This window comes from Tripterygium wilfordii, chromosome 19 (assembly GCF_013401445.1).
Source record: "Tripterygium wilfordii isolate XIE 37 chromosome 19, ASM1340144v1, whole genome shotgun sequence".
Classification (NCBI taxonomy): Eukaryota; Viridiplantae; Streptophyta; class Magnoliopsida; order Celastrales; family Celastraceae; genus Tripterygium; species Tripterygium wilfordii.
Genome location: NC_052250.1, coordinates 4,050,153 through 4,077,253, shown reverse-complemented (window position 1 = coordinate 4,077,253; position 27,101 = coordinate 4,050,153). Strand labels below are relative to the sequence as shown.

The 27,101-nt window shown below is 36.3% G+C and overlaps 4 protein-coding genes across 5 annotated transcripts; 3 read left to right on the top strand and 1 right to left on the bottom strand.

Annotated features, from left to right (window-relative positions):
- The first annotated feature begins 462 nt into the window (after positions 1-462).
- Positions 463-2,500, top strand: LOC119986234 (putative B3 domain-containing protein At5g66980). Its single transcript, XM_038830803.1, has 4 exons — positions 463-772; positions 1,120-1,489; positions 1,598-1,737; positions 2,104-2,500. The coding sequence occupies exons 1-4, from the start codon at positions 710-712 to the stop codon at positions 2,350-2,352; spliced, it is 822 nt and encodes a 273-aa protein (XP_038686731.1). The 5' UTR covers positions 463-709; the 3' UTR covers positions 2,353-2,500.
- A 648-nt stretch (positions 2,501-3,148) lies between these two features.
- On the top strand, positions 3,149-6,217 carry LOC119985974. Its single transcript, XM_038830482.1, has 3 exons — positions 3,149-3,186; positions 3,365-3,376; positions 5,308-6,217. Exon 3 carries the CDS (start codon positions 5,309-5,311, stop codon positions 6,200-6,202), a length of 894 nt encoding a protein of 297 aa, XP_038686410.1. The 5' UTR covers positions 3,149-3,186; positions 3,365-3,376; position 5,308; the 3' UTR covers positions 6,203-6,217.
- An 847-nt stretch (positions 6,218-7,064) lies between these two features.
- Positions 7,065-15,399, bottom strand: LOC119984940 (protein VTE6, chloroplastic). Of its 2 annotated transcripts, none has more exons than XM_038829063.1 (5): positions 14,964-15,399; positions 13,202-13,455; positions 10,226-10,349; positions 8,020-8,124; positions 7,065-7,392 (listed from the first exon to the last, which is right to left on the bottom strand). In XM_038829063.1, the coding sequence occupies exons 1-5, from the start codon at positions 15,333-15,335 to the stop codon at positions 7,297-7,299; spliced, it is 951 nt and encodes a 316-aa protein (XP_038684991.1). In that variant the 5' UTR covers positions 15,336-15,399; the 3' UTR covers positions 7,065-7,296. The 2 variants fall into 2 exon arrangements, with proteins under 2 accessions (XP_038684991.1, XP_038684992.1); XM_038829064.1 differs by having other exon boundaries at positions 8,024-8,124.
- A 1,840-nt stretch (positions 15,400-17,239) lies between these two features.
- On the top strand, positions 17,240-18,283 carry LOC119985493 (putative nuclease HARBI1). The gene has a single exon (XM_038829785.1). The coding sequence runs from the start codon at positions 17,240-17,242 to the stop codon at positions 18,281-18,283; it is 1,044 nt and encodes a 347-aa protein (XP_038685713.1).
- Positions 18,284-27,101: the final 8,818 nt, after the last annotated feature.

Below are 27,101 nucleotides of genomic sequence, written 5' to 3'. Positions count from 1 at the left end.
TCGGCCAATTAGTTTGAGATTTGTCTTTTTCTTTCCAACGCCCCTATGGCTATGCCTTCATTTTAGCTTATAAAGCACGCCTACATCTTAAAATGTATTCATTTTCAATGAATTCTTAATGCATTCCATCAATGTGTTATTTTTCATTTCCATTCAATAATAGTTATTTCTTTCCAGTGATAGTTTTTTATTTCTTGTATTTTGAGCCAGCAGTCTTGTGTTCTCTAACTACGCACAATCTTTTTTCTGCAGATGTCAGACTCGGTGTAAAATCCTATCAAATCTTGACAGTAAACCCTGACACACCTGCAAATTCATCATCCACATCCACAAAACTCTTGTTCCTAACCGTCGAAATTGTGCAATCTCCTGTTAGAACGGAAGATAACCAATAGAAATGTAAAAAAATGTACAAAATCTATTATAGACCCGGATCCAATTACTGGATACATCGATGTCTGGACCATCCACTTGAGAATTGGAACCGGCAACAGACTCTTGCAATCATGGGGGGGCACGGCTATGAAGTCGCATCACAATTCAGAAATCAGAACTTCCTTTTCCTTAGGAAATTGTAGAAGACACACTGGGACTGTTTCTTTGTTTGTTTGGGAACATATTACAATTGCAATCCACTGTTCGCTTCATGGGCTTGTGAGGGTTTTCATCGTTGGGAAGAAAAACCCAGTAACATATGAACTTGTAAGGAATGGCTCGAAGCAATCTTGAGTTCTTCGAAGTTTATCTACCAGAGTTCAGCGCTCAACATATGGTTCCTCTCTTCTTTCTTTAATTTCTTTTATGAACTTGAAACAAATTATTATCTGTTATTGTTTGAGATTTTTACTCTGCTTGTGTCAATGAGTGAATCAACGATGCTCAGTGGGTTCTATGTGTCATGGGCCTCATGCCTTAGTATGCTCAGTGGATTGTTTGGACCAACAAAAGCCGAGGATTATTGTCAGATATTGTTCAGGTTCATCTTGGAATGTGACTTGTATTTGTCATGTAGCTAGTAGGAGTTTATGCCTTTGGTATTGCTTTTTTATTTACTAGCCTTTGTTGCCTAGTTGTATGTGGTGATCTCTTATGTAGATTTGAATTGGTGTTATTGGGCAGTACATACCACCAGCTTTTGTTGGGCTTTTGAATGGAACCATATCAGCAGATGCTACCCTCGGGGATCCTACGGGAAAGAATCGGACCGTGAGGCTTGAAGAAGATGAGAAGGGTTTGTTTATAAAAAAAGGTTGGCAAGAATTTGTCAATGATCACTCTTTGAGATTTGGGGATTTCCTCATTTTCAATTTCGATGGCAAGCGCCAATTTGATGTCAAGATATTTGGTACAAATGGATGCCTAAAGAAAGATGTTTTGCTTGATGACTTGCGAAAAACTCGCTTACAGAAGGAAGCCGGGACAATCCCAGATTTGACCACTACCAGTAACAGGAAGAGGAAGAATTTCAAAAATGGCTCCAAGACTACTGGTAAATCAGGCAGTTGGCTACCTATATTACTTCTTATTAAATCTATTTTTTTGGGTTTTTTTATTTCATTTCGATTTTTTGTGTTGGTAAGCAGTTCAACTATTGTAGGTTCATCTGGAGTAAATTGGAACAGATCATACACCACTGTGGACAGTCTCCGACAAAGCAGTCCGAGTAAATATGGATTGGTTGTTGTACCAGAAGGGCCACACTTTGTGGCAACCGTGACCAGTGCAAACTATACTGTGGTAAGTTCTACTTCTTGAACTATTAGATTTTTATGTTGCTTTTGCAATCAAATTGTCTTCACGAATTGGACATAAAAGAACAAGAAAAAGAAAAGTTTAATGTTTCGTTATGTGTTAAATCCAAATTTACTTGGTATTAGAAGGACTAGAGTCCCTAAATAACTGTTTAGACTGCAACATCATCCAACATACTGTGAGCAGGAATTGGCGCGCGCAAGATATCAAACCCCTGGTAGTGTTCCAAAGATTATGACACTACAATGTTAATTTTCATGAACTGCAAGTTTGGCCTCTTCTTGTTAATCTGTTTATTTGACATTGCTTGCGGGTTAATCGGGTTACTTGTGATATTCTTACTGCTTGCAGTATATTCCCAAATTATTGCTGCAAGAGTATTGCATTGCACTGAACAAAATTGTCGAGATTCATGATGAAAATGGAAGAATGTGGCCTGTTCATATTTATCTCAGGAAGGATGGCCGAGGAGTTCTTGGTGCCGTTTGGGACGATTTCCGAAAATACCATGAAGTGGTATCGGAAGACAAGTTAATCATTGAGTTAATTGTTGATGGTATAAAGAAATGCAATCAAATACGGGTGCAAGTTCTTGGTTGAAAATAGGATCTCCGCTAAGTAGATCCCAAGTCTCCATGCAGGAAGACATGAATTTTTGTTCAAAGTACATGTGCAACAACTGGGTAATTTTGTCTACTCAGAAAGATTTTGGACAATTCTCAAACCATTTGGATATCATTTTCCAATTATGTCCTTCATTTTAAATGGATTGACAATAATACCCTTTTAAATTCATGATATAATTTATTTGCAATTTATTTCAATTTGTTATCATGATACCCATATACGTAATTTCCCACAATAATTTTAACTTCATATATACTACTACACACTACCAGAACTTCATATATTCTATTGTCAAAATTATCTATCAAACTGACGTGTTGAGATGGCTAGTATCAAATTAGTCCGGCGTTTTAAATTACTTGGTATTTTGTTTTCCACGACAAAAAAGTCATGTTTATGTATGGGAGAAGTAACGATTTGACCCCTGTACTTTCGAAAATGGGTCAACTAAGCCCCTGTACTCATTTTCGTGTCAAAGAAGCCCTCCTACTTTGGACAATGGACCACGTTAACCCTTCTGTCCCATTTTCCGTTAAAATGTGCTGACATGGCATAAAATATGTTGACATGGATATAATTAGTTGACATGGCTTTAGGTTAAGTAAAAATAAAAACATAGGTGTAAAATTAAACCTCTTTTACAAAATAAGAAACAAAGAGTGCGCCATTCCTCTTCTTCGTACAAGAACCCTAGAAACACAAAACACGGATTGCGCCATTCCACTTCTTCGTTCTTCGTTCTTCTTGCTTCTTCTTCGTTATTCTTCGGTCAACCAGTTGCAAAGGTCTCAACTCTCACTTTTCCAGGTATGATTCTTCTCTCATCTCTCACTTTTGTGTTTCGAATTTAGATCTTGCTTTGAAATATGATGATGGGTTTGAATGATATCTTCCTTTAAGCTATCTTTCCATGCTTGTTCTTGCTTAGATTTCACTTAATGAGGAAGACCCATTCAAAATAGAAAAATATGAACCCTAATTTTAGGGATTTCGGGGATTTCAATTTTTTGTTAATTTTGGGTTTTGATTGTCAATTGATTTTGTTGTATAGGGATTGAAATGGTGAAAAAATCCAGAGCTATTAGAAGGAAAAAGCAAATTTCAGCGCATGAAGAATTTTTTCCCAATGCTAGTAGTGATGGTAGCAGTGATTCAGAAAATGAAGAATTACTCCCTGAAGATAATTCTTCAGAGGATGATGAAGAAGTTCTGGAAGCGAGAGAGAGAGTGAAAAATTACTGTAGAGGATGGAAATCAGTGGCTTTACTAAATGAAAGTGACAAAGATGATATTACCATAGGAGCTGCTGCTACTGAGGATGTTGCTGCAGATACAGGGGATGCTGAAACAGGTGATGTTGAAATGGATGGTAGTGATGTTGAATTGGATGCTGCCGATGCTGAACTGGATACTGGTGGTGAGTCAGATGGTCCATGCAGTGATTATTTCAATTCATCTGATCCTGGTAGCTATAGAGATAGCACTGATGAAGACATTGAATTAAGAGATGATGCAATCCGAAAGAAGAGCAAATTCCCGAGATTCAAATAGCATATAGGTGTCCCCAACTTTGAACTCAGTATGTTGTTTGATAGCAATGACGTATTCAAAGAATCTGTTACGACCTATGCAATAAAGACTAGGCATGACATACGTTTCACCAAGAATGAACCTAGTAGGTGTAGAGCAAAATGTTTTGGGGTGACTGTCCATGGCATATTTTTGCATCTTATAACAAAGACATAGATGGTTTCCAAATTAAGACTTATGTTGCTGAACACACTTGTGAGCCTAAAAGGGGTTTGAAGAGGTTAACCACTAAGTTTTTGGTGTCTAAGTTTTATGACTTAGTTGCGGCACACCATGATATTAAGATTAGATACTTGAAGCCCTTTATGGAGAAGATTTTGGAGTTAGATGTGAATCTGACTCGATGCAAAAGGGTTAAGAAGACTATCTTAGCAGATTTGGCAGGGAATTGTATCAAGGAATATGGAAAGCTTAGGGATTATGCTGAGGAGCTTGTGCATTCTAATCCTGGTACCACTGTTCATATGCTTACTAATAGGGAGAATGAAAATGAAAAACCAGCATTTAAAGCCTTCTACTGTTGTTTCAAGAGTTGTAAAGAAGGTGTTCTAAATGGTTGTAGACCGGTGTTGGGAATAGATGGTTGTTTATTAAAGGGCTTGGTTAAAGGAGAGTTGCTCACAGCAAATGGAAGGGATGGGAATAACCAAATGTTCCCAGTTGCTTGGGCTGTTGTTCTAGTGGAGAACACAGAAACTTGGACTTGGTTTTTGAACTTGTTGAAGCATGACCAAGGTTCTGCTGAGGGTGAAGGCTGCACATTGATAAGTGACAGACAAAAGGTATGTACGCAATTTGCTAATGTATTTTTATTAATAATACCTTGCTGTCTAACAATACTAATAATACTTTGCTTTTGGATGTAGGGCTTGGTTGGTGCTGTTGCGGATACATGGTCGAAAGCTAAACATAGATTCTGTTGTCGTCGTTTATATGCAAATTGGTGCAAAACCTATTCAGGAAGGCAGTTGAAGAACCTGTTATGGGCTCTTGCCAAATGCACTAACAAATTTGACTTTGATATGAAGTACAAAGAGCTTGAAAAAGTTCATCCTGCTGCTGCCAAGGATTTGTTGCTTGTCGATCCTAAGTATTGGTGCAAAGCATACTTTAGTCCATTCTCGAGATGTGACTCATGTGACAACAACCTGTGTGAAGCTTTTAATGGCACTATTGTCGAAGCAAGAAACAAATCCATCATATCTATGCTGGACGATATAAGGAGAGCAGTGATGCGAAGAATTAGAGACAAACGAGTTGCGTATCTACAAGGAAAAATGACTTTGGTCCACTAATACAAAAAAAGTTGCGGAATAATGTGAAGGAAAGTTATATGTGGATGTCTGAATGGAATGGAGGAGGTAGTTATGAAGTGAAGTGTGGGAGAAGTCAGTACGTGGTTCGATTACTTGAGGGGACATGCTCATGTGGGGCATGGGAACTTTCTGGAATCCCATGTACCCATGCTGCCCGAGCAATTCATGACAATGGTGATAAGGTAGAAGAATACATCAATCTTTGGTACAAGACGACTACTTATTTGAGGGCATATTCTAAACCACTTGAGCCAATCAGAGGGGAGGATATGTGGCCAAGAAGTGAGCAAGAAGGTGTGGTTCCTCCTAAATTGAGGAAAATGCCCGGGAGACCAAAGAAGAAAAGAAGAAGAGAATTTCATGAGAATATTGTAAAAACCAAATTGACCAGGGAAGGAAGGAAAATGACTTGTCATGTGTGTGGTGGTAAGGGCCATAATGCAAGAAGCAAGACATGTCCAGGTAGGAGTACTTCAAGTAGCCAAGTCAGTGACCTAACTGCGGCACATACACCAAGTCAGTGTGCATTTGGCTCAAATCCAGCTCCTACAAGGGCTACTGCCAGCAGGCCTGTGCATCAAGGAAGTGACAATACTGCCAGTAGGCCTGTGCATCAAGGAAGTGGCAGTACTGCCAACAGGCTTGTGCATCAAGGAAGTGCCATTAATTTTGTGTCAGCAAGTGCAGTTGCAAACTTTGTTGTAGGTCAAATAATCGATGGACAATCTAGCAGCTCAATGGCAGCCACAAAAGACAGGTACATTAGCCATTTTCACAAAGAGTGCAGGCCTAAGACAAAACCAAAGAAAAGAACATTGCCAACTGGATATGGACTCTATATCAATCCTGAAACCGGCCGATCAATTCTAAATGTAATTGTTCAACCATCAATTAACGTATATAGTATGCATCTGTAACTTTAATAATGAAATAACATCTATTTTTTGTATATTTTGCAGACTGGAACATCTATGTCAAGGGTCATTGATTGTGGAAGTCAGAATACGAAATCGAAGAATAATTCTTCCAAAGAACAAGGTGATGGTGGCTCTTAGATGGGGACTGAATATTTTCACTATGGATTTCATGTTTAAACTTCTAAGATGTGTTATGTTAAACTTGTATTGAGACTTATCAGTATCAGGCTATCCTATGTGTGTTATTTCTATGTTGAATTATAATTGAAGGACTTTGTGTGTTATGTGTTATTTGATAGGTTTACTTTTTTTGATCTGGATTACAGGGCATTTTGGAACTGATTGAAACAAATGGTTGAATTGACTCATTTTTTACAACTATAAGGGCCTAGTTGACCCATTTTTTACAAATATAAGGGCTTAGTTGACCCATTTATGAAAGTTAAGGGCATCAATATATCGATTTCATAAAGTAACAAAATTTAAGCATGTAGAAATTTAATGCCATGTGTCATCGATTAATTGGCCAATGACACGCTGGAAATACACGTAGAATATTAAATAATTAAAAAAATGACATGTCAACGACTAACTGTCATGTCAGCACGTTTTAACAGAAAACGGGACAAAAGGACTAACGTGATCCACTGTCCAAAGTACGAGGGATTCTTTGACACGAAAATAAGTACAAAGGCTTAGTTAGCCCATTTTCGAAAGTACAAGAGTCAAATCGTTACTTCTCCCTTTATGTATTTATCATAGCAGTAGAGTAGGAACAACTAGTGAAAAAACTTGTAGAAACACATTCCTAGACTTCATAAGTGCGAAATTGATCTGTAGATTTTCATGAACATGATTTGAAAACAAAATAGTACGTTGATTCCCACACACCCCATTAATTTTAACTTCACAATTCACTGTCTCGATTACTAATTTCAAATCAGACGATACAAAAACAACTAGATATAGGTAATTACAAATCTCATTCCATCATCAACAACTAACAAAGATAATACAATCTTTCATGTCTAACCAGATCGATTTCTACAAGACTCCTCACATCGAGGCTCTTAGTCGTAGGCTTAGGTATGCATCTAAAAGATCCAATTCCGACGTACGACTTGCTGCATCAAGACTGCCAAAATGCTGCCAACAGATATGTTGATTACATTGACGGCATCGTTGTTAAGCTGCAAAACAAAGAGAGACACAGTCTAAGAACACTCCGTAAATTTTCAAAACAATATAACAGCAACTTCACCTTAAAATATTGCTATGCACTACGAGGTCAAGAACTTATTTGGCTTTTGCTATCTAGTTCCCTAAGAGCAACAAGACTGAAACTAACAGAGAATGACATGTCTTAAACGCATCAATTTATAACCAATGGATCACATTTTTCCTCCATCCGTCCATGATATGCTGCACAGAAAGATAATGCAAGTGAGTTTATAACGTAATTAATGTCTCCATACTGCTCAAATGTCAAGGGATCACATTTTTACAGCCACATGGCATCAACAGCAGATCTTATGCTTTCCAACATTGATCAAAATTCGGTAAAAACTGAGGCAGAGAGACACCAAGTTGACCCACCAAAACCTAGGACAAAAACAAGAAGAAAGAAATGGAAAGAGAGAGAGAGAGAGAGATGCAACATGCACATTTTTAATCTAAAGACCATGCCAACTATACTACCTTAATAAAACATTAGCGGCTAACGACACACAGTGCACTCTTTTATAAGTACATATAGGTGATGCATGAATGATGAAACTAAAGTTTAATCAGGGTTAGAGAATCAATTGGACACCTACCCACCGAAAGCCTTCCTTTTCTTGGAGTGCAGCGCCTATTACACTTTCGCCAAAATTGGCAATCTGGGAAGCTAACACACAAATAACTGCCTCAGAAGCACCTATCTGTCTCACCAAGAAAAATAAAAAAGAGTTGAGAGTGAGAGACATTGAAGGACTGCTACTCTATTGAAAGAAATTCAGCTGTTCAACTGCTAAGCATATTCTCCTAGGCAAAGCAACGATGTAAAATGGAAATATGACTCAAAGGCCATCAAAATAAGTGTATAAGCATATAATCCATGACCATACTATACCACGGTAATGTCGGTCCTGTCATATCATAACGCACAATGCTGCCTCAAGTGGAAAGTGAGATTTCATCATACAAATTCCTATTTTATAAGTCAACATTCGATAATTAGGATCTTTTTATGTTAGTTAATTTTCTTCTTCTTTTAGGAAGAAAGCCGTCTACTATACTTGAGGTTAACTTTAAGCTCCTACTATATAATGTAAAATTTAAGCCCCCTACTGTGTAATGTAAATTTAAGCCCTTGTGCTCATCAAGTTGGAGACATTAAGCCCCTCATAACTGTAGTTAATGTGTCGTTTATCACTCCGTGTAAATACTGACATCGTAGTGACATGTCAGCCATAGGAAGGTTCTCAGCTTCGGACTAAGCACGCATACAATTAACAGAGAGTGATGACCATTGAAAGTTTGTTATCGAAAGGGCTTAAAGTTTGCATTTTGTAGTACAGGAGCTTAAATGTTAACTTCAGGTATAGTAGAGGCCCTAGAGGGCCTTTTGAGTGATTTATCCCTTATTATTATTTCTTTGAAGGTACTCCCTGCTAGTTATCAAGGTTGGGATTGGCCATATTCTGTTTGATCCACAGTCCAAGCCAAAACTTTGAAGCACTATGGAGGCAAACATAAATGTATATATCCCTTGAGTATGTAAGAAACATTAATGTCAACAGAAAAAAATTTGAAGTTCCACTCTAGCATGTCAAAATGACCCACCATCTTAAAAAAATAAATCAGTACTTTGCCATACCAATATGAGATACAAATGCTGACCATTCAAAATAAATTGAAGTGTGAACACACAACCATACTTCATCCAAAAACTAAACAAAAATATCAACACATTAGAGGCATATTTAAATTTTAGCTCTTCTACCTTCTCAGAAACACCAGGCCCTTGTTTATTTTTATTTTTCTTTTGGTACTCCCAAATAAAGTTTACCCTCTAGTTCACCAAATCACAATATAAAGGTTTATACGAATCTTACAAATTGCATTGAGCTTACTCACAATTAGGTAGTTTCAAACAAAATCGAGAAAAAATACACCGCAAAAGTGCTACTGCAGATTTGTATGATAATCAAATACAAATGCTTTACCCAGTTAGATCAAAAAAATCTCTTAAGTTCTTCAAAGTGGCATGAGCCGAGTACCATAGGAACATTATGTATGCCTTTTAATATAAAGGAATGAGTTTGACGTTAGGTGGTCAGGAGAGAATATTATCAATCATGACTACAAGTCTTTTCAAACATAAGGAGTTCCTGTGACCTAGTGGTTGCAGCTCCTTATGCTTGCACGAAGTTCAAGGTTCAATTTCCCCTCCCTCAAAAATGAAGAATATAAATCCATGACTTATCAAAAAATTAAAAAAATATCTTTTCAAACATGTATCATGATCAAAAAGAAAAAAGAAGGGAAGAAACAACAACAATGTGGTGGTCATATCTAAAGGCATTTTGGAAAATACATACCAGGAAACTAATTCTAAAAACAAAATGAATCATACCTTTAGTACATGAGTATCTAAGATGCTGCCAAAAAAAAACACAAAGCAAATGAAATCCAGCAGCTAAAATCTGGTCAAATCTAGGAATAGAAAAGTATGAATAAATTAATATCAAGATTCATGAACAAAGAAAACCAACTAGAGTACCAAGAGATATAAGCCATCATGATCTAACCTTTAAAAATCTCTACTTATAAAAATGTTTCCAGAAGGGAAAAACAACCAAGAAAACATATTAAGGTTAAAAAGAAATTTCATCTGCATTTCAGGGAAAACAAAAAGCTCTCAGCACTAAAGACTAACAGTATTTTACTTATACTTAGGGTGCAAGAAAACCTCAAAAAGGGCTTTAGGAAAAAATGAGAAAAACAATAGCATGAATAGTAACAAAATAGCAACCATGCCTCACTCATCAGACATCCAATGGAGGCAAGAATAACTGAGGCAAAAAGTCCGGCAAGGGTTCCCTCAACACTTACAGCCCCTTCTGTTCCCCTTGGAACCACCTTGAATGTTGTTACTAGGTACCTGATCATAAGACACGAAGCTAGAACATCTTTTTTTTTTAAAATAATATTGAGCCTATAACAATAAATATGAAGCAATCTCATTTCAAGAAAATCCACTCTGCCAGAATTAGCATAGCCTTTGCTAGTTAATTCTCAATTAGTAGAATAAATGAACAAATTGACAAAGAATTAGCTTAATGATAAAGTTAAATAATAAAAAAAGTATATCTTGTACTACTGACAATTTCACACAATTCAGCCCATAAGGAAACAATCATCCGTTTTTGCTGAACACGGCTATATAACTGAAATGCTTATTGCAATGTATCTTAATACAAATACAACGATTGAATTTCCTTCCATCATTGAATTCCATAATAGGGAAATAAATTCAACTAAGAAATCTCAGGAAACTGGTTGCATTACATGGATATTGAAAATGCAAACCACAGTGATCTTTAATAAATCATCTAAAATAATTTTCTGTCCAAAGCAAATGAATTTCAAACTCTATTTTGTCTGATAGATGTTAGAATCCACGATGTTCGAATCCACATAGCAAGAAGCATGCATATCTAAACGTACACAACCAAAGTAGAGGTAAGGAGTTAGCTCAGAAGTACTGGTTCCTAAACCCTATTAGTTTGATGCTAATAGCTTCTTTTTTCATTTTTCTTTTGTTTTTCTTTTCTTGAATGCAAAAGAAGTTTTGTTACCGGGGAACTAAGTGCAACCAAGATGAAGTAAAGGCTGCCCTGGATGACTGTAATGGGGAGAAAGCACCAGGCCCTGATGGGTATAGAGGTATACCATGGAGTTCAATAAATTTTGGTCTATTGTGAAAGATGATGTTCTACTTTTCTTCTCTGGCATCCACAATAACGCAAAATTTGTTGATGTTTTAAAACACTACCTTCAGCAAAAGCAGTATCATAAGGTTCAGCGGTGTATCTTCTGCAAGGCTAATTCGGGATCCATTGACCATCTTTTGATGCATTGTACCTGGTCTAGTATCATATGGAATATCTTCTGGAATTTTGTTGGCCTGGTTTGGGCGCGCCAGAGCAGTGTTATGGCTAGGAATAATTTTTCCAACATCAGCACAAAAAGGAAGAATCTGCAACCGGCTCCTATGGCTATTCTTTGGTACTTATGGCAGAAAGGATGAGGAAAACCTTTGACAATATGGAATTTTCTGTTCCTGTTATGGTCGAGAGTATTTGCTCTACTTTCAAACTTTGGTGCTCTAGTAACAATCTTCCAGAGGCTGTAAGTATTGCCTCCTTGTAAACTTGTTGCGCCTCCTTGTAACCTTGCTGCCCCTCCTTGGTGCCCTTTGAATAAAATTACTTTCCATTCAAAAAAGAAAGCAAAGTAGGATCTAGGACGGTACAAATGCATTCAACAAAAAATTTGGGAGTAATCTATGGGTCATTTTTACTTATTTTCCTGTCAATGACCAGTCATACTCCATAACTCTTCAAAGCCTATTCCTGCAAAAACAGTCACCTGAAACATTGCAAAAGCCTTCTTGACTTATTTTCTCCTTCACTACAACCATACAAACCTCTGAAAAATGTATAGAATAACAAACCAAGAGAGACCCTAGAGGTAGAGGCTAATTGAAAGAATATCACAAAATACAACTACAGTTATCATCCCACCTGGAAGAAAGGAGGGGCAAAAAGAAAGCAGTAGGCTAATTTCACAAATATGCCACAGTTCTCTAATACTACTGGAAAACAACTACCGTGCATAAGCTCTCGCAGTGGATGGGCTTGGGGACACACAGAATGTACGCAGACCTTACCCCCACATAATATGTGGAGAGTTATTTCCAAGAAATAAATACAATAGATAAACTTGTTAACTTGATTGGAATTTTTCCTAGAACACAAAGAGAAACACCTATGTAACAAGAATCAAAATTCTTCACGTCTAATCAAATCATTTACAGGCAAATCAAAACAAGTACTGAGAGAAATAGATTTTTTTATTGGAGTTCTACTTATAGGATTTGTTAGAATATATTATTATAATTTAGTTTTTTTGTTTATGTTGATTTAGGTTCGTATGGTATTTCCTTAATTTCTAAATATCTTTTATCTCTAGGTTTGACTTTTTCTTTTATTCCCCTAAAAAAGGGCTCTCTTTGTACTACGCAATAAATCAAATCAATATTATCTATTTTTTATTTTAACATGGTATCAGAGCTATGGTTTCACCAGCGGTTTGTCCATCCTTGGTATGGCTGTGAATCAACTCCGGGGAACCCTCCAACATTCTGCCCTCAGATTCTAGCCGTCAGTAACTTTTTTGGCGACCTGTTTTCCGGCCGTTTACCCAAGGAAGAGGTCAAAGGGTGCCAATTTGCTCAAAAGACCGTTGGCACAAACACTGCCCAAAATTTCTGCTGAGTCGCAATCTTCTTCAACAGTTGGTGTTAAATCTCAATTCACTCTTTGGAGGTTTTACCAAATAAGCAGTCCGTAGACACTTTATTTTACATTCAATGACTTTTTTTGGTTTTGGAGTTTAAATCGACGCTTACATGCTTGCATTGCTGGTGAAGTCAATCAACAACCATCAGTCAATCTCTTCTTACAGTAAAAGATCTTCATTCACAAACTCAATATTGTGATACCATATTGAGTTTGAAAGTGTTAGAATATATTATTGTAATTTAGTTACAGATTTTTTGTTGATTTAGGTTCTTATGGTGTTTCCTTAATTTCTAAGTTTCCTTAATTTTTAGGTTGGACTTTTCCTCTAGCCATCTATATAAGAGCTCTCTTTGAACTACGCAATATATCAAATCAATAAGATAAAACTAAAAAGAGTTGCCAACTGTCACCAGAATGCAGAACTTACGTTATTTTTCCATATGCCTTCCCTAACTCACTTGAGACTGTATCACTCAACTTTGTACATAAACTTGCCACAAACGCAAGCCGCCACAGCTGAGAAAATGCCTTACCCCCTACTCCATATATCGAAAGAAAAGCACAAACACAAGCAGCAGCACCAGAACCAACCACACTGCCTGGTCCTCTTCTCCCTTTCCTCTTCTCAGCTATTCCCTGAGCTTCCTTCTGTGCCAGTTTAACTTTTGTCACTGCTGTGCCCTGACATATATACAACAATGGAATAGATGAGGGATAGAAACAATTAAGAACCTGCAAGTACAACAATACTACATTTCTCACTTCAAAGTTACTTCCTCAAACTATGTGGCAAGCGCACTGCTATTACTTCCTTAAGATTTCCATCAAAATAAAAGGGTTAAGGAGGATACAGAAGTAAACCCCCAATGGGAACGAAGTGCCATTATTCAACAGCATAAACAAAAGGAGAACCCAATACCATAATTATATTGGGTGTCCCTTTGGGGACACTAAATAAAAGGAGACAATAGAGCCTTAGTGGACAGGGGTACCTAAATAATGACACTCTGTACTAGTGTACCTAAATACAATCAACAAAAATAATCCTTTAGTAAAATGGGTGAGCCTTAGTGGACAGGGGTAGTTTGGCATAGATTATTGCACATGGGAATCATGAGGAATGTAGAAAATAAAGGTTGCTCACGGACACTCCTAAAATGGAGACATGTCCGTGTCGGACACTCCTCGGACACATGTCCAAGTTGTGTCCTGTTTTTTCTTAAATTTTTTAAAGATGGACACGGCTCGGACACATCAATAGACAATATACAAGTTACACAAAGTCAGCAAAGTTTGAATCACAAGTATGGAATCTTCCTTATCAACACCACCCTAAAATGGAAGTATACAGAAATTATACTATACTAATGTACCTGGATTTAATTTTAAGACGCTAATTTCAAGATCATACAGAGTTAGTAGTTGCAATACATTACATGCTTTTGTTATCTTGAAGAGAACCCATTAATGATTCTTATTCAAAACACTTTTTTGCGATTAAAAGTGTTGTTATCTGAATCAAATGAGAAAGAGTTGCACTACCTTAAATAGTTGTTACTTGTTAGGGTTCAAAGATCAAGTGAAAGTGAGAGTTGAAAAATATTTGTTTATATGATATATATAAACTACAATTAAATACTAGTTATTACTTATAAGGCAAAAGATAAAACAGGGAATTCTAAAAATTTCAACCCCACGCAGAAATCTGGAAAAACAAAAAAAAGATTTCTTAAATGCTGCTCAGCACCACGACCTTATTATTTTCACTGCTACGGACCTTCAATCCACTTGTCACAGCCAAGTGACATCTCAATTGCTCTAGCGCCATAAGCAGTACACCAACATTCTCCATTTTGCAATATCCCTCTAATATTTTCTAGCAAAACTTCCCATTTTTTAAAAATATTAAGCACATCCAAAACATGCAATCTATAAAAAAAGATCTGGATTATATCACATAACCTATATAAATTACAGTCAATCCTTAAACAGACCAAGGAAAAATATAAAACCAAAATGGAATTCCGGCAGTAACCATTTAACACTATGAAAAAGGGATCAGCATATTGTGACTCAAACCATTCATCATTGACCCTTGTGCTTCATTATTTTACCAGCATTCTCAGTATCTAACATCCATAAAAACCTGTATTTGGTACAGATAAATGCTGTATATGTAACAGACTCACTAAAATGAAATAGGAGGCGACTAGAAGAAACCCAGTAGGGCCAAAAGCTCGCCAAGTGAGGGTGCCGAGCAAGAAAGCTGCGCCAATGCCGGAGAGGGATAATCCAGCGACAAGAATCGGAGACCCCAAGATGAAGATCACTACGTTGCTTAAGAGAGCTGATTTCCAAGTAGGAGGGGCCGATTGGATCAGGGTCACTATCTCAGACACTGCTCCCGGCACCGAAACGGCATTGGCCAACATTTTGGGTCGATTTGCTGAGTTAGGGTTTCGATTGAGAATTAGGGGTTTTGGGGTGAGGTTTCGGGTGTGAAAGAATTGCAGGGGAAGAATTGGAGAGGAGTGGATGTGTAGTAGAGTTGACAGAGCCATTGTTTAAGGCGTGCCTTCCTTTTGAAGGAAAGTGTTTGACCCTTTTGTGTCGTCCATTACACGGAATGAATCGGAACTGCCAGAAGAAATGGCTCTTGGAACCCGAATTAGATGTATTCAAGTTCGGGTTTCCGGATCCTCTCTCTTTTTAGGTTTTTTCCCCTTCATTCAATAGTATTAAACTCGACCCGAAAACCGGCGTAGTGAAAAACCGGTTCCTGGGTGTCAAGCTGAATGGAAGACATTGCAATTGCAATGCCATTACCATTGGGACAATAAAATTCTTGGAAAATGTGTTATGATGACATGGTATAGGAAGGGATGTGAAGATTACACAATGATACATTTTTGCTTGCTTGGATTATCAAGAAATTTGGAGTCAATACCAACTAATTTTAATTGTGCTACTCGTGATGCCATATAAATCAATTATCAAGGGTTAAAGTAAATTTTTGATCACTGAAAGATACTCAAAATTTCATTTTGGTCACCAAAAGATCAAACCTTCCTACTATCCATTCCTATCCTGTGAAGGCCGGGAACTTAAATGGATCAAGGGAAGGCAAAAATAGTCACGGATAGAGGAGAAGATTTCTCACTAGTGTGGAAGGGAAGGAGACATATTTTTTTGACGTTTTCTTCTTGTTCTTCTTATTTTTTGATTTTGTTTAAAACATATGTATTTCAAGTTACTACAAGTGTAAGGTTCCAATTTCTCTATCTGTAATTTTGTAGAAAATTTATTTCACTTTAATCCACATCAGCATTAAGACAATTATAGTTAACGGTCAATATGCCACGTAAGCGGGTTGACTGCTCAGATTCCCTAAAATCTGCTCGAGTGGCCAAAGTTTAGCAAAAAAAAATTTTGAATGACTAACTTGGAACGTTTGATCTTTGAGTGACCAAAATGAAAGCTTGGGTATCTTTTAGTGATCAAAAGTTTACTTAATCCCAATTATTACCAATATGACATTTTCATCATATATGAAATAAAATGTGAAGATACTTTAAGGTTTTTTGAACAAAGTTTAAAGAGTTCAGGGTTTTTGTTGACCTCTTTTAACAGAATCAATTATAAGGGCATCTGCATCAGTTTATCTTAAAAGATTCCCTAAAATACATACAAAATGTCATTGTTCCCTATTTTACAGATTCCCTATCCAACGAACCATGCATCAGATTACCTATCATATTCTTTACTTCCTTAAAATAACATTTCTTTCTCTTTCTTTTATTTAGTCCATTAACTTTTATAAATAAGAAACCAAATAATTGTTTTTATCAATAATGAAATACATATTGATGACCCGATAATAAAAAAAATTAATATGAATTAATTTATTGAAAAATAAAAAATAATTATTAATGATATATTTTTGTCTCCCCATAAAATTCCCATGGCTACAGTCTTCATATATCACTCCCCATAAAATTCACGTGCCTACAGTCCTCACCTACCACTCCCCACAAAATTCACGTGGCTACAGTTCTCACCTACCACTCCCCCCATAAAATTCACATGGCTACACCATAATTTTCACCTACCATGCCCCAATTATCAGTTATATTTATCTTCTTTATAAACAACATTTATCTTGTCAAGATCAAATATCTCTCTCATTTACTTGTGGTTGTTTACTATCTTCATTTCCATCAATGAGACCCTTTATCAAGAAATTCATTTTTAACTCATCCTCAAGCTCTTCCTCTGATGATGAGGTTGAAGATATACTCCTCTTTGAAGCTGAAAGACTGAGCTTGGAAATGAGCAGGGGATCGACATCACGTGAACGACGTTTGTACATCGACCGAGGATCCATCGAAGGCCATAATCGACTTTTCAATGATTATTTTGCTGAAATCCGGTGTATCCTCATGATCGCTTTCGGAGAAGATTTCGTATGAGTCGAAATCTATTTTTGCGTATCCAGGCAGCAGTGGAAGCTCACGATCCTTATTTTCGACAAAAAAGAAACGCGGCTGGAAAGCTAGGATTGTCTTCTTTACAGAAGATAACAGCTTCCTTAAGGATGCTTGCTTATGGTGTAACCGCAGATTTTATGGACGAGTATGTTAGGATTGGAGAATCCATAGCTATAACCAGTTTGAAGAAATTTACAAGAGCGATAATTTCTATATTCGGTGCGGAATATTTGAGATCCCCAAATAGCAATGATATTGCTAGATTATTAGCGATTGGGGAAAATCGAGGCTTTCCTGGAATGTTGGGAAGTATTGACTGTATGCATTGGAAATGGAAGAATTGTCCGAGTGCATGGAAAGGTATGTACACTGGTCATATCCACGAACCCACACTCATCTTGGAAGCTGTAGCTTCCTACGACCTTTGGATATGGCATGCATTCTTTGGTATGCCAGGTGCTCTCAACGACATTAATGTGTTAGACCGATCCAATGTCTTCTCTGAACTTACACAAGGTCGTGCACCTGCAGTGGACTTTTATGTTAATGGCAATCAATACTCAATGGGGTATTATTTAGCTGATGGAATTTATCCTTCCTGGGCAACTTTTGTGAAGACAATACCGGCACCACAAAACAACAAGACAAAAAACTTTGTAAGATGTCAAGAGTCGGCTAGGAAGGATGTGGAGCGTGCATTTGGTGTACTTCAATCACGTTTTGTAATTGTGCGTGGACTTGCACGTTATCTAGAACCTAATACACTTAATGACATCATGATAGCATGTGTAGTCTTGCATAACATGATTGTTGAAGACGAGCGACATTTGCACCCTCAACTAGATAATAACACCTATGAAGATATTGAGGAAGGCCTCCCTACACCAACAGTGACACATGATCGTACTCCAGAATTTCAAGACTTTATCAATCGTCATATTGGCATAAGATCTAGAGACGTGCACTCGCAACTCCAATCAGACCTTGTTGAGCATTTATGGAATATTCATAGTCTTGGTTAATATTTTAATTCCATTGACTAGTGACCTAGTGACTAGTTGTTGTGTTGTGTCAATCTGTATGCTTCATTATCTTGTATTGTGTAACTTGTTTTTTCTAAGTAAATGCATGGATTGGAGTTATTGTAACTTATTGGACTTTCAAATAGGTATTGTCGTGCTACACAACTGGGAGTAGAATAGTTAAAAGAAATAGGCCAAATATAAAAAGATTCAAGTCTATGAAAATATATACCAAAAGAAGCTATGACAGGCTGCCTCCCTAGTTAATCAACTACAACTACCAAAAGAAAACACAGTGCTGCCTTTAACACAATCAGACAGTCCAAGACCTCCATGACTTTACCAAGCTACATATTCTTCTTTTTACCGAGTATTTCCGCCCTTAAAATTTTTATGTACTCAGCTTGATCTTCACTCAAGCTACTCAAACTCATCATCATTATGTTCATCTCTTCTTGCCTCTCTTGGAGCTTCATCCTCTTGTGCTCTCTTTCTTCTTTCATCTCTTTTAACTTAATCCTCTTGCTCTCATGTTCATCTTGCTTCTCTATCTCTATCTTTGCCATAATCATTTTCTCTTCATGCATCTTCATTTTTTGTTCATGCATCTTTAATTTTTCAGTTTTCAAATCAGAGATAACATCACCAAGATAACCCACATCTTTGTCTTTGTTTTTTCCTTTGCGAAGCTTCTCTTTCTCAGCCTTTTGTCCAATAGGTCTTTCCAAATCAATAGTGGGATGATAGGGAGGCATTTCATCACTTAAGTTTATTGACTCCGGTGTATTTGGAGAATTTTTCAAACTAAAACGTCGCTTGGTACTCCCCCCATCAATGTGTGAAAGCCATTTGGGTTGGTGTCGTAGTATGTTCCAGCAATGCTCAAACTGAAAAGTTGTCTTCTGAATGTCACGATACATGACTTTTGCCATCTCAATCTGCTGTAAAGAAAACAAAAGTTAGTTTATCAATTATTATATGACATATAATGAATGAAAATAACTTCAAAACTTAACCTTATCTTGTTCGTTTACACTGGAAGTGTAAACGAACATTTGACCATCGATTGATTAAGGAGCGATCAGTGCGGTATGGAAAAGATGAACCTATGGCACTATGGTATGTTGAGGAAACTCTTTTCCAGAATGTCGTCCCTTTTTGGTCCGTCCCTTGAATTGCATCCAAGGATGTGTTTAGCCATGCTGAGACTAGAGCTAGATCTTCTTGGGTGGAAAAGTTCCCAAGCCGTGGATTTTTTTTTGGCTTCCCACTTTGCTCGACCTGTATGGGTGTTTATTTTTCAGTGGTGTGTTGGATGGGTGTTTGTTCTTCAGTCGTGTGCTCCAATTGTGAACCTCCCAATGACATCTCATCAAGAATAGTATCAAAAAAACAATTGCCACTGCTATTTGAATTCATTCCTGTCAAACAAATCAAACTCAATACCACAAGATATTTCCTATCAATCTGGAGCATTCTAGGCTTCAAGCAAAAGACGATCAAAATCGCATGCTCAACAAATGGTATCATCGTTAAAGATCGTGACAAAAAAAGGACCGAAAATCGAGAATTACATATCAGAAAGACCCGTGATCGCTCAAAGACCCATCTGCATCTATCAAAAACCGCATAAAATTCCAAGGTTTCTCAACCAAAAGCAGTAAAATTTCGACCAAAATTAGAAAGAAAATCCAATTGGGTATCCGAAACATTGATGCTCGCTCTGTTTGAGTGAGGAATTGATGATGAAAATTGAAACAGATGATAATCCAATGAGAATTAAAGGGATTTCCTTTTATTGATGAGTTCAAGTAGGATCACGAAAAACCAATATCATGAAAACCCAAATCAAACCACATAAAGGGCAAAAAAAATATCACATAGCATATCATGAAATACCCATATGAAGTCAGATCCATTGCAAAACTCAAAACCCAGGAATACCCACCAACCAAAAGCAAATCAATCCCGACATCACTCCCTTCTTCATGAACAATCACCTAAAATTCCAAAGATTCCACATGACAGGGAACAAATGGAACTCTATGATACAAGCGGGAATAGGGGGGAGAATGATACCTGATCGGCAACAATCGATTTTCACCAGAGTTTTAGTCGGCGACATTAGAGAATAAAATCAGCAAAAACTCGTAAAGGAGGCGAACCGTCAAAGAATATGAGAGAGAGAAGAACTGTGTCGCAGGGCATGAAAGATAAAAGTTAAAGGAAAAAAATATTATTTTATTCTTAGATAAATGAACAGTGGTTCCCTACATCTAGGGAACCACTGTTCAAGTTACCTAGTTTAGATAACCACTAGGTAATCTGATGCAGACTTGTGTTTGACTAGTTCACTATATTTGTTCTCTATTTTAGGGAAAGAACCATGTTTAGGTAATCTGATGTGGATGCCCTAAGGCCCAGTTCCTTGAGCCTTATCAGACATGTTGCTTGCCAGGCCTAATCGTGGTCCAATAAGAAATCTAGCTCAAATGCCTCTCTTTTCTTCAAAGCAAAGCAAATATTTTCACCAATTCTTGAGAGGGAACTTGACCACGTGGCCCGTCAAGCCAAACTAAAAAGGACAACCAAGACATGAACAGCAACCCAGGACAGGCAGCAAAGAACAAAAAAGGGGAGACATCAAAGAATAAAATGGATGTCCTTAGATTTAAGACAAGAGGAGACATCAAAGCTTAGTCCACAAAAAAGGCAAGTGGGAGACAACAAGTCGAAAAAGCAGAAAAACAAAAGATAACAAGAAAGCATAAAAATAAGGGACATGGCCTCTAGAAGAAGGGATGCTAGAGAAAAAGAGGGGGAGTAGCTCACTAGAAGAAAGAAGGGTGGAGAAAGAGAACAGGAGAACCAGGAAGTAAGAAGCGAGATGTAAGGATTCAAGCTCATATCCAGTCATCCCAGGTCAGGAATACTCTCTTAACTGAAAAAATATAATTTTTGATAAACAAAAGGAGGAATATTCTGACAACCATTGGACATTACCATGAAGGTAGAAATCGGACGGCACCTTTAAAATCATACGTCTTAGAAGTTGTTATCATGAGACAAAATTTCTGTACCTTGAGATCTTTGCATATACTTTTTTTTTTGAAATTGTATGTTTTACAAACATTTATCATTTGTCTATGTCCCACATTCATTTACATCGCAATAGGCAGTGTTTCACACATCAAGTATCTGTTTGTGTCCCTTATTCATCCATCAAAAAATAGGCAGTGTTTCACGCATCATACATTTGTCCATGTCCTCTATTCATCCATTCGAAAATCGGTAGTGTTTCATACGTCCTACATTTACTCGTGTCCCCTATGTCATCATCACATAATGCATACATTCCCATCATGTGCCACATTATTCCCCCAACAATAAGGCTTTATGCCACCACTCACAAGTCGCGTGTGTTTTCTTCATAAGGTCGCATAGACTACAAGTGGCACATTTGGTCTAATCGACCCCCAACCCATTTTTGTTGCATGCTTTATACTGTAAATATAAATGTATGCTATTTCTCAAAACAATGACATCACCAAGAACTCTCCAAATCTCATATGGTAACTATCTGGTTGGGACAAATGTTGTGGGGCCGTTAACACATTTCCTACACATAATCGCCCCTGAGCCCCTGTGAATCTCAGGTATATATGCATACTATACATCGATATCAGACTTCCAATTGTGTCTATAAATATCAATTGGTGTCGGCTTCATATGCATTTGGATGGATTGTAATGACACATTCGAGTGCGCACTTGCATCGTGACCTCGGTTACAACACATATGATTCTCACACTTGTGGTTGCCGCAACAATTCAACCTAACCCTAAAACCTAAAAATCATGAAACATCTCACGAAGATATTGTTCGAGACTACTTTGCACCTTATTGCATTTATCCACCTTATTTGTTTAAACGAAGATTTCGTATGCATTGAGAGTTATTTCTAAGGATTAAAGATGATCTTGAAAGAACTGACACATATTTCCAACGTCTTCTTGATTGTACAGAATGTCTTGATTTCTCTGCTCCTTAGAAAATGATGGCATCCCTTCAGATATTGGCATAAAATAGTCTAGTAGATAGAGTTGATGAATTTCCAAAGATAGGGGAATCCACTGCCAAGGAAGCACTTATTCAATTTTTCTAGAACATTATAAAATTGTACAAGCACCAATATTTAAGAAAACCAAACATGAGTGACATTCAACAACTTACGTAGAAAAATGCAACACGTGGTTTCCCATGAATGTTAGGGTCCCTCAATTGTATGCACTGGGAATGGCGAGGATGCCATTGCAAGGATAATTTGTAGGTCACAATGGGAAGCCTACTTTGATTTTAGAAGTTGTGGGACTTAAGACTTATGGATTTGGCAAGTTTTCTTCGGTATGGTATGGCTAGATCACACAATGACCTAACTATTCTAAGGTATTCACATATTTTCAAAGAATTTATAAGAGGTCACACGCCCAACGTTGAGTTCACAGCCAATGTCATGTTCATCATACCCCCCGTACTATCTAACAGATGGAATATACCCATTGTATGCGACACTCATGCAATCAATTCCTCATCCTCTCATAAAGCATGAAAAGTCTTTTTGCAAGGAAGGATAGAATGTTCTGTGGAAGCTAGGCCCCATCACCGATTACTAGCTACATACCAGAGAGTGGTGCCGAGTAAATTGATGTGGCGAAGCTCTGTGCCTTGCTCTTGAAGAAACATTACTGGCAGATTTGAAACACATATTTGAAAGAAGTCTATTAACACAGATCTGAAAGAAGCATTAACAAAAAGGTGTCGTCGATGTGGTTTTTAAATTAAAATTACTACAACATCAAAGGATTGGTTTAACTTTTCCTCTATTTTAGAGGGATTCATAAGATGTGCTTGCCTGCTAGTGGGCAATTGATTTGAGTTTCATTGTTGTTTGATTTAGGGGTTTAATCCGACCAAACCCACCAGATCATGTAAACAATGTTTTTTGAAATTCCATTGACGAGATGAAGAAGAGAGTATATATGTTCCGCACTCACGTAGCTTAGAAGAGGTGTAATAGAAGCTTGATTCATTGAGAAATAACATAATAAGAGTCTGCAATAATGTAATAAGAAGTTGAAATAATATGAGTCTACAACAATGTAATAAGCACCTGAAGCAATGTAATAAGAGACTAAAACAATGTATCATCCCAATCACCTCCCTTTTCGTGACTTGGTACTCGAACAAAGTTTATGATTCTGTTTGTTCAAGCTTGGTTCAAAAAATCTTGCAACGTAAGATGGAGAATAATTTAGCTTTCATAGCTCCGTAACTAGATTAATAAAAGCAATAAATCAAAATACACGAGATAGAGTTTGGGGCAAGGTGTTTGGATATCTATTTTCAAGACTGCAATGCTATTAAGGCGTAATTTTGTATATTACCTTGATATTGGTCTCCTCACCCAAAGCAAGCCCTTGGTGATATATCGAGGGATTTGCTTAATATACATTGCCATAATAAATATTTACTAGCAACAAACCCGCGCTACGCTGCGGGTTATTACATTTTTACTTGATGTAATACATCATCAATTTATTAACCATTAATTATTGTAGATTAGTTTATAATAAGCTTAATAAGGTGATAGACTGTTGTTGAATTCAGGTAGTTTATCCAATGCTCAACTTTGTCATCTGGAATAATCTTATTGAAAAAAACCAAAAGAAACAGTTTTAATGTAAATGGAAAGTCTAAGTTAGACAATGATGTTCAGTATTGCTAGTACACAAATATGATCAAATGAATTAAATATAAATATCATTACTCAGATTAAAGACATTAGACACATATGACAATATTAACAGACTTTCATGGATGCTATAAATATTCATTATCTGAAACTTATATCATGTTTTTCCCAACTAATCATAAACTCATTAACTACATTTTAGGTGTTAATTTGAGTCCAAGTAGGTGCTTGATTTGAACGAATATTAGAATATAGACATGACAATGAAATAGTACTTAATCATTGAAGAAAGTCCTGCATAAGATTAGTCACTATGCATTGGATAATCCTAGAAAATAGCCCCTCATAAAAATTTGTTCAACCAATAAATAGTGAATGACTACCACTTTATAGAGCATACATGTGTGTGGCTCAAAAGAATGATTGGTAGAGTAGTAACAAAGGATGTACCAAAGGTCTTTAAAAAAAAGGATATACCAAAGAGCAGTCAACAAAACAACCAAGAGCAATACTCGTTAATAGATTATGATAAATAATCAATTTTTTGCATAGCTTAATTTTAAGAAATTCCTAAATAAATAACCTTAGGGGTAGCGAACAAAGAACTAAATGAGTCATATACTTATGATAAAGACCACAGTAGGCATAAAATGAGGAATATAAGCTGTTTGAGATGATTAATGTTTGATTGTGTCGTCAGCCATCCCTTATTTAGATTTTCCTTTGTCCTTTCTTTTGATGTGAGCAATTGTCTTCTTCTTTTTTATATTATGTAGTGGCTCCTCTATGTTTATTGTTCCACTGTTTATGTAAAAAAATATAAGTTCATTTATAAGTTTGGGCATGTAAATATTTTTTTAGTGCAAAGTTTCATTTAGAGAATATATTTCATACCTTTTTTCTTGTTTCTTATATCTCTGGAGCAAAGTAGATACTGGTTAATCATCATAATCGTATGCATCAGAATCTTCAAGCACTATATGCTAAGTACGTTTCTTGCGGACAATTGACCTTGTTTTTTACGGTGTATGTACTTGCATATCTATTTCTAACTGAGTCAATGGTTCTTTGTCGATTGTGATCAGTATTTCAGGCTCTTCAGGAAATATTTCTTCTTGTTTTTCCTCTTAAATGAATATTTCTAAAAAAAGACTCCTTAATATTTGAATATTAAAATATGGAGGAGTTCTTTCTGATTCTTGTTTTGTATGCAAATATTTCTTGTTTTTATGTAAATTCCAAGGAGTTTTTTTTTTTTTTAATTAAGGAGTTTCTATTTTGACTAATGCAAATTCTAAGGAGTTTTGATTTGTTTTGGTAAATGATTATAATTATTATTCATGAAATTATTATTTCATGGGTTAATACAATTTAAACTGACAGTACAATATATGGAAGTTTTTAGTAGTATTTTATTATTGTGGGTCTCACAAATTTGCAAAAGATATAAACAGATGCGAGATTACACAAATCAACAACTACTCTCTGTCAAATACATATACATGCCTTAGATTATATAGTTATTTTTATGAATATTTCTAAAGAAATATTTCTTGTTTTTATGCAAATTCTAAAGAGTTTTTTTTTTTTTTTAAATTAAGGAGTTTCTATTTTGACTAATGCAAATTCTAAGGAGTTTTGAGTTGTTATGGTAAGTGATTATAATTATTATTGATGAAATTATTATTTCATGGGTTAATACAATTTAAACTGACAGTATATGGGAATTTAAACTGACAGTATAATATATGAAAGTTTTTAGTAGTCTTTTGTTATTGTGGGTCCTACAAATTTGTAAGAGATATAAATAGATGCGAGAGTACACAAATCAACAACTACTCTCTCTCAAATACATATACATGCCTTACATTTTATAGTTATTTTTATGAATATTTCTAAAGAAATATTTCTTGTTTTTATGCAAATTTTAAGGAGTTTTTTTTTTAATTAAGGCGTTTCTATTTTGACTAATGCAAATTCTAAGGAGTTTTGATTTGCTTTGGTAAGTGATTATAATTATTATTGATGAAATTATTATTTTATGGGTCAATAAATTTAAACTGACAATATATGGAAGTTTAAACTGACAGTATAATATATGAAAGTTTTTAGTAGTCTTTTATTACTGTGCTTCCCACAAATTTACAAAAGATATAAACAGATGCAAGAGTACATAATAAAATAATTAACACTGCTTATTATGTGCAGGTGAGTTGATCAGTGATGATGTATAATTGAGGAAGCATGAAGGTAGTGAAGAAAAAAGGAGAATAAAAAGTGAGAGAGAATGAGAGAAGCAACCAAAGTGATATTCAATTGCTGTAGCTGTAAGATCACCAACGGTAATCTGAATGTGTACATATAGAATTTACATAGAACGGTCATATGATGTGACCTTCAAACAAATAATAAAATAAATAGAAAGAGTTTGAAATAAAGATTCAAACTAAGAGCAACCTTGGGTTGAGAAGCCACCCCAAGATTAACTAAATCAAAAGCAACTAAAGGACTTTAAACATAAACAGCCCAGAGGCCCAATGCTATTGAACTAAAACAAGGCCAAGAACATTGAGACTGAAATACGAGTGACAATCGCACCAAGAAAGAACCCCAGACAGGAAACTAGGCACCAAGTAGAGAGAGAACAGATCAATTCTATCACCCCTTGGTAAGCTGAGCAAGAGGTCGAGTCATGGTTCGCTTGTCTAGAAGATGATGAATCCTTTGAGCATATAAAGGTTTAGTGAGAAGATCACTGGATTGATCTGTCGTGCTCAGGTGTGCTAGTTTGATTAATCCTTGCTGCACTTTGTCTCTAGTAAAATGCAAATCCAATTCGATGTGTTTGGTATGCTCGTGGAAGACTGGATTTATGGCTATGTGAATAGCTGCTCGATTATCACAATATAGGTCCATAGGGTACACCATTTTGATGTGAAGTTCTTTGAATAAATTGTGAACCCATGTTAATTCAACAACTGTAGAGGCCATGACCCTGTATTCTGCTTCAGCTGAAGATCTGGAGACAGTCTTTTGCTTCTTAGATTTCCATCCAATAAGAGCATC

Bases quoted from the DNA above. Each gene is read 5' to 3' on its own strand.
- LOC119986234 (XM_038830803.1), top strand. From the start codon at position 710: ATGGCTCGAAGCAATCTTGAGTTCTTCGAAGTTTATCTACCAGAGTTC. The intron at 773-1,119 runs GTTCCTCTCTTC...GTTATTGGGCAG, and splicing joins AGTTCAGCGCTCAACATATG to TACATACCACCAGCTTTTGT. The intron at 1,738-2,103 runs GTAAGTTCTACT...TACTGCTTGCAG, and splicing joins CCAGTGCAAACTATACTGTG to TATATTCCCAAATTATTGCT.
- LOC119985974 (XM_038830482.1), top strand. From the start codon at position 5,309: ATGTCTGAATGGAATGGAGGAGGTAGTTATGAAGTGAAGTGTGGGAGA.
- LOC119984940 (XM_038829063.1), bottom strand. From the start codon at position 15,335: ATGGCTCTGTCAACTCTACTACACATCCACTCCTCTCCAATTCTTCCC. The intron at 10,350-13,201 runs GTAAGTTCTGCA...TCTTATGATCAG, and splicing joins AAGGCATATGGAAAAATAAC to GTACCTAGTAACAACATTCA. The intron at 8,125-10,225 runs GCATGGTTGCTA...TTGGTGAGACAG, and splicing joins TTGGATGTCTGATGAGTGAG to ATAGGTGCTTCTGAGGCAGT.
- LOC119985493 (XM_038829785.1), top strand. From the start codon at position 17,240: ATGAGTCGAAATCTATTTTTGCGTATCCAGGCAGCAGTGGAAGCTCAC.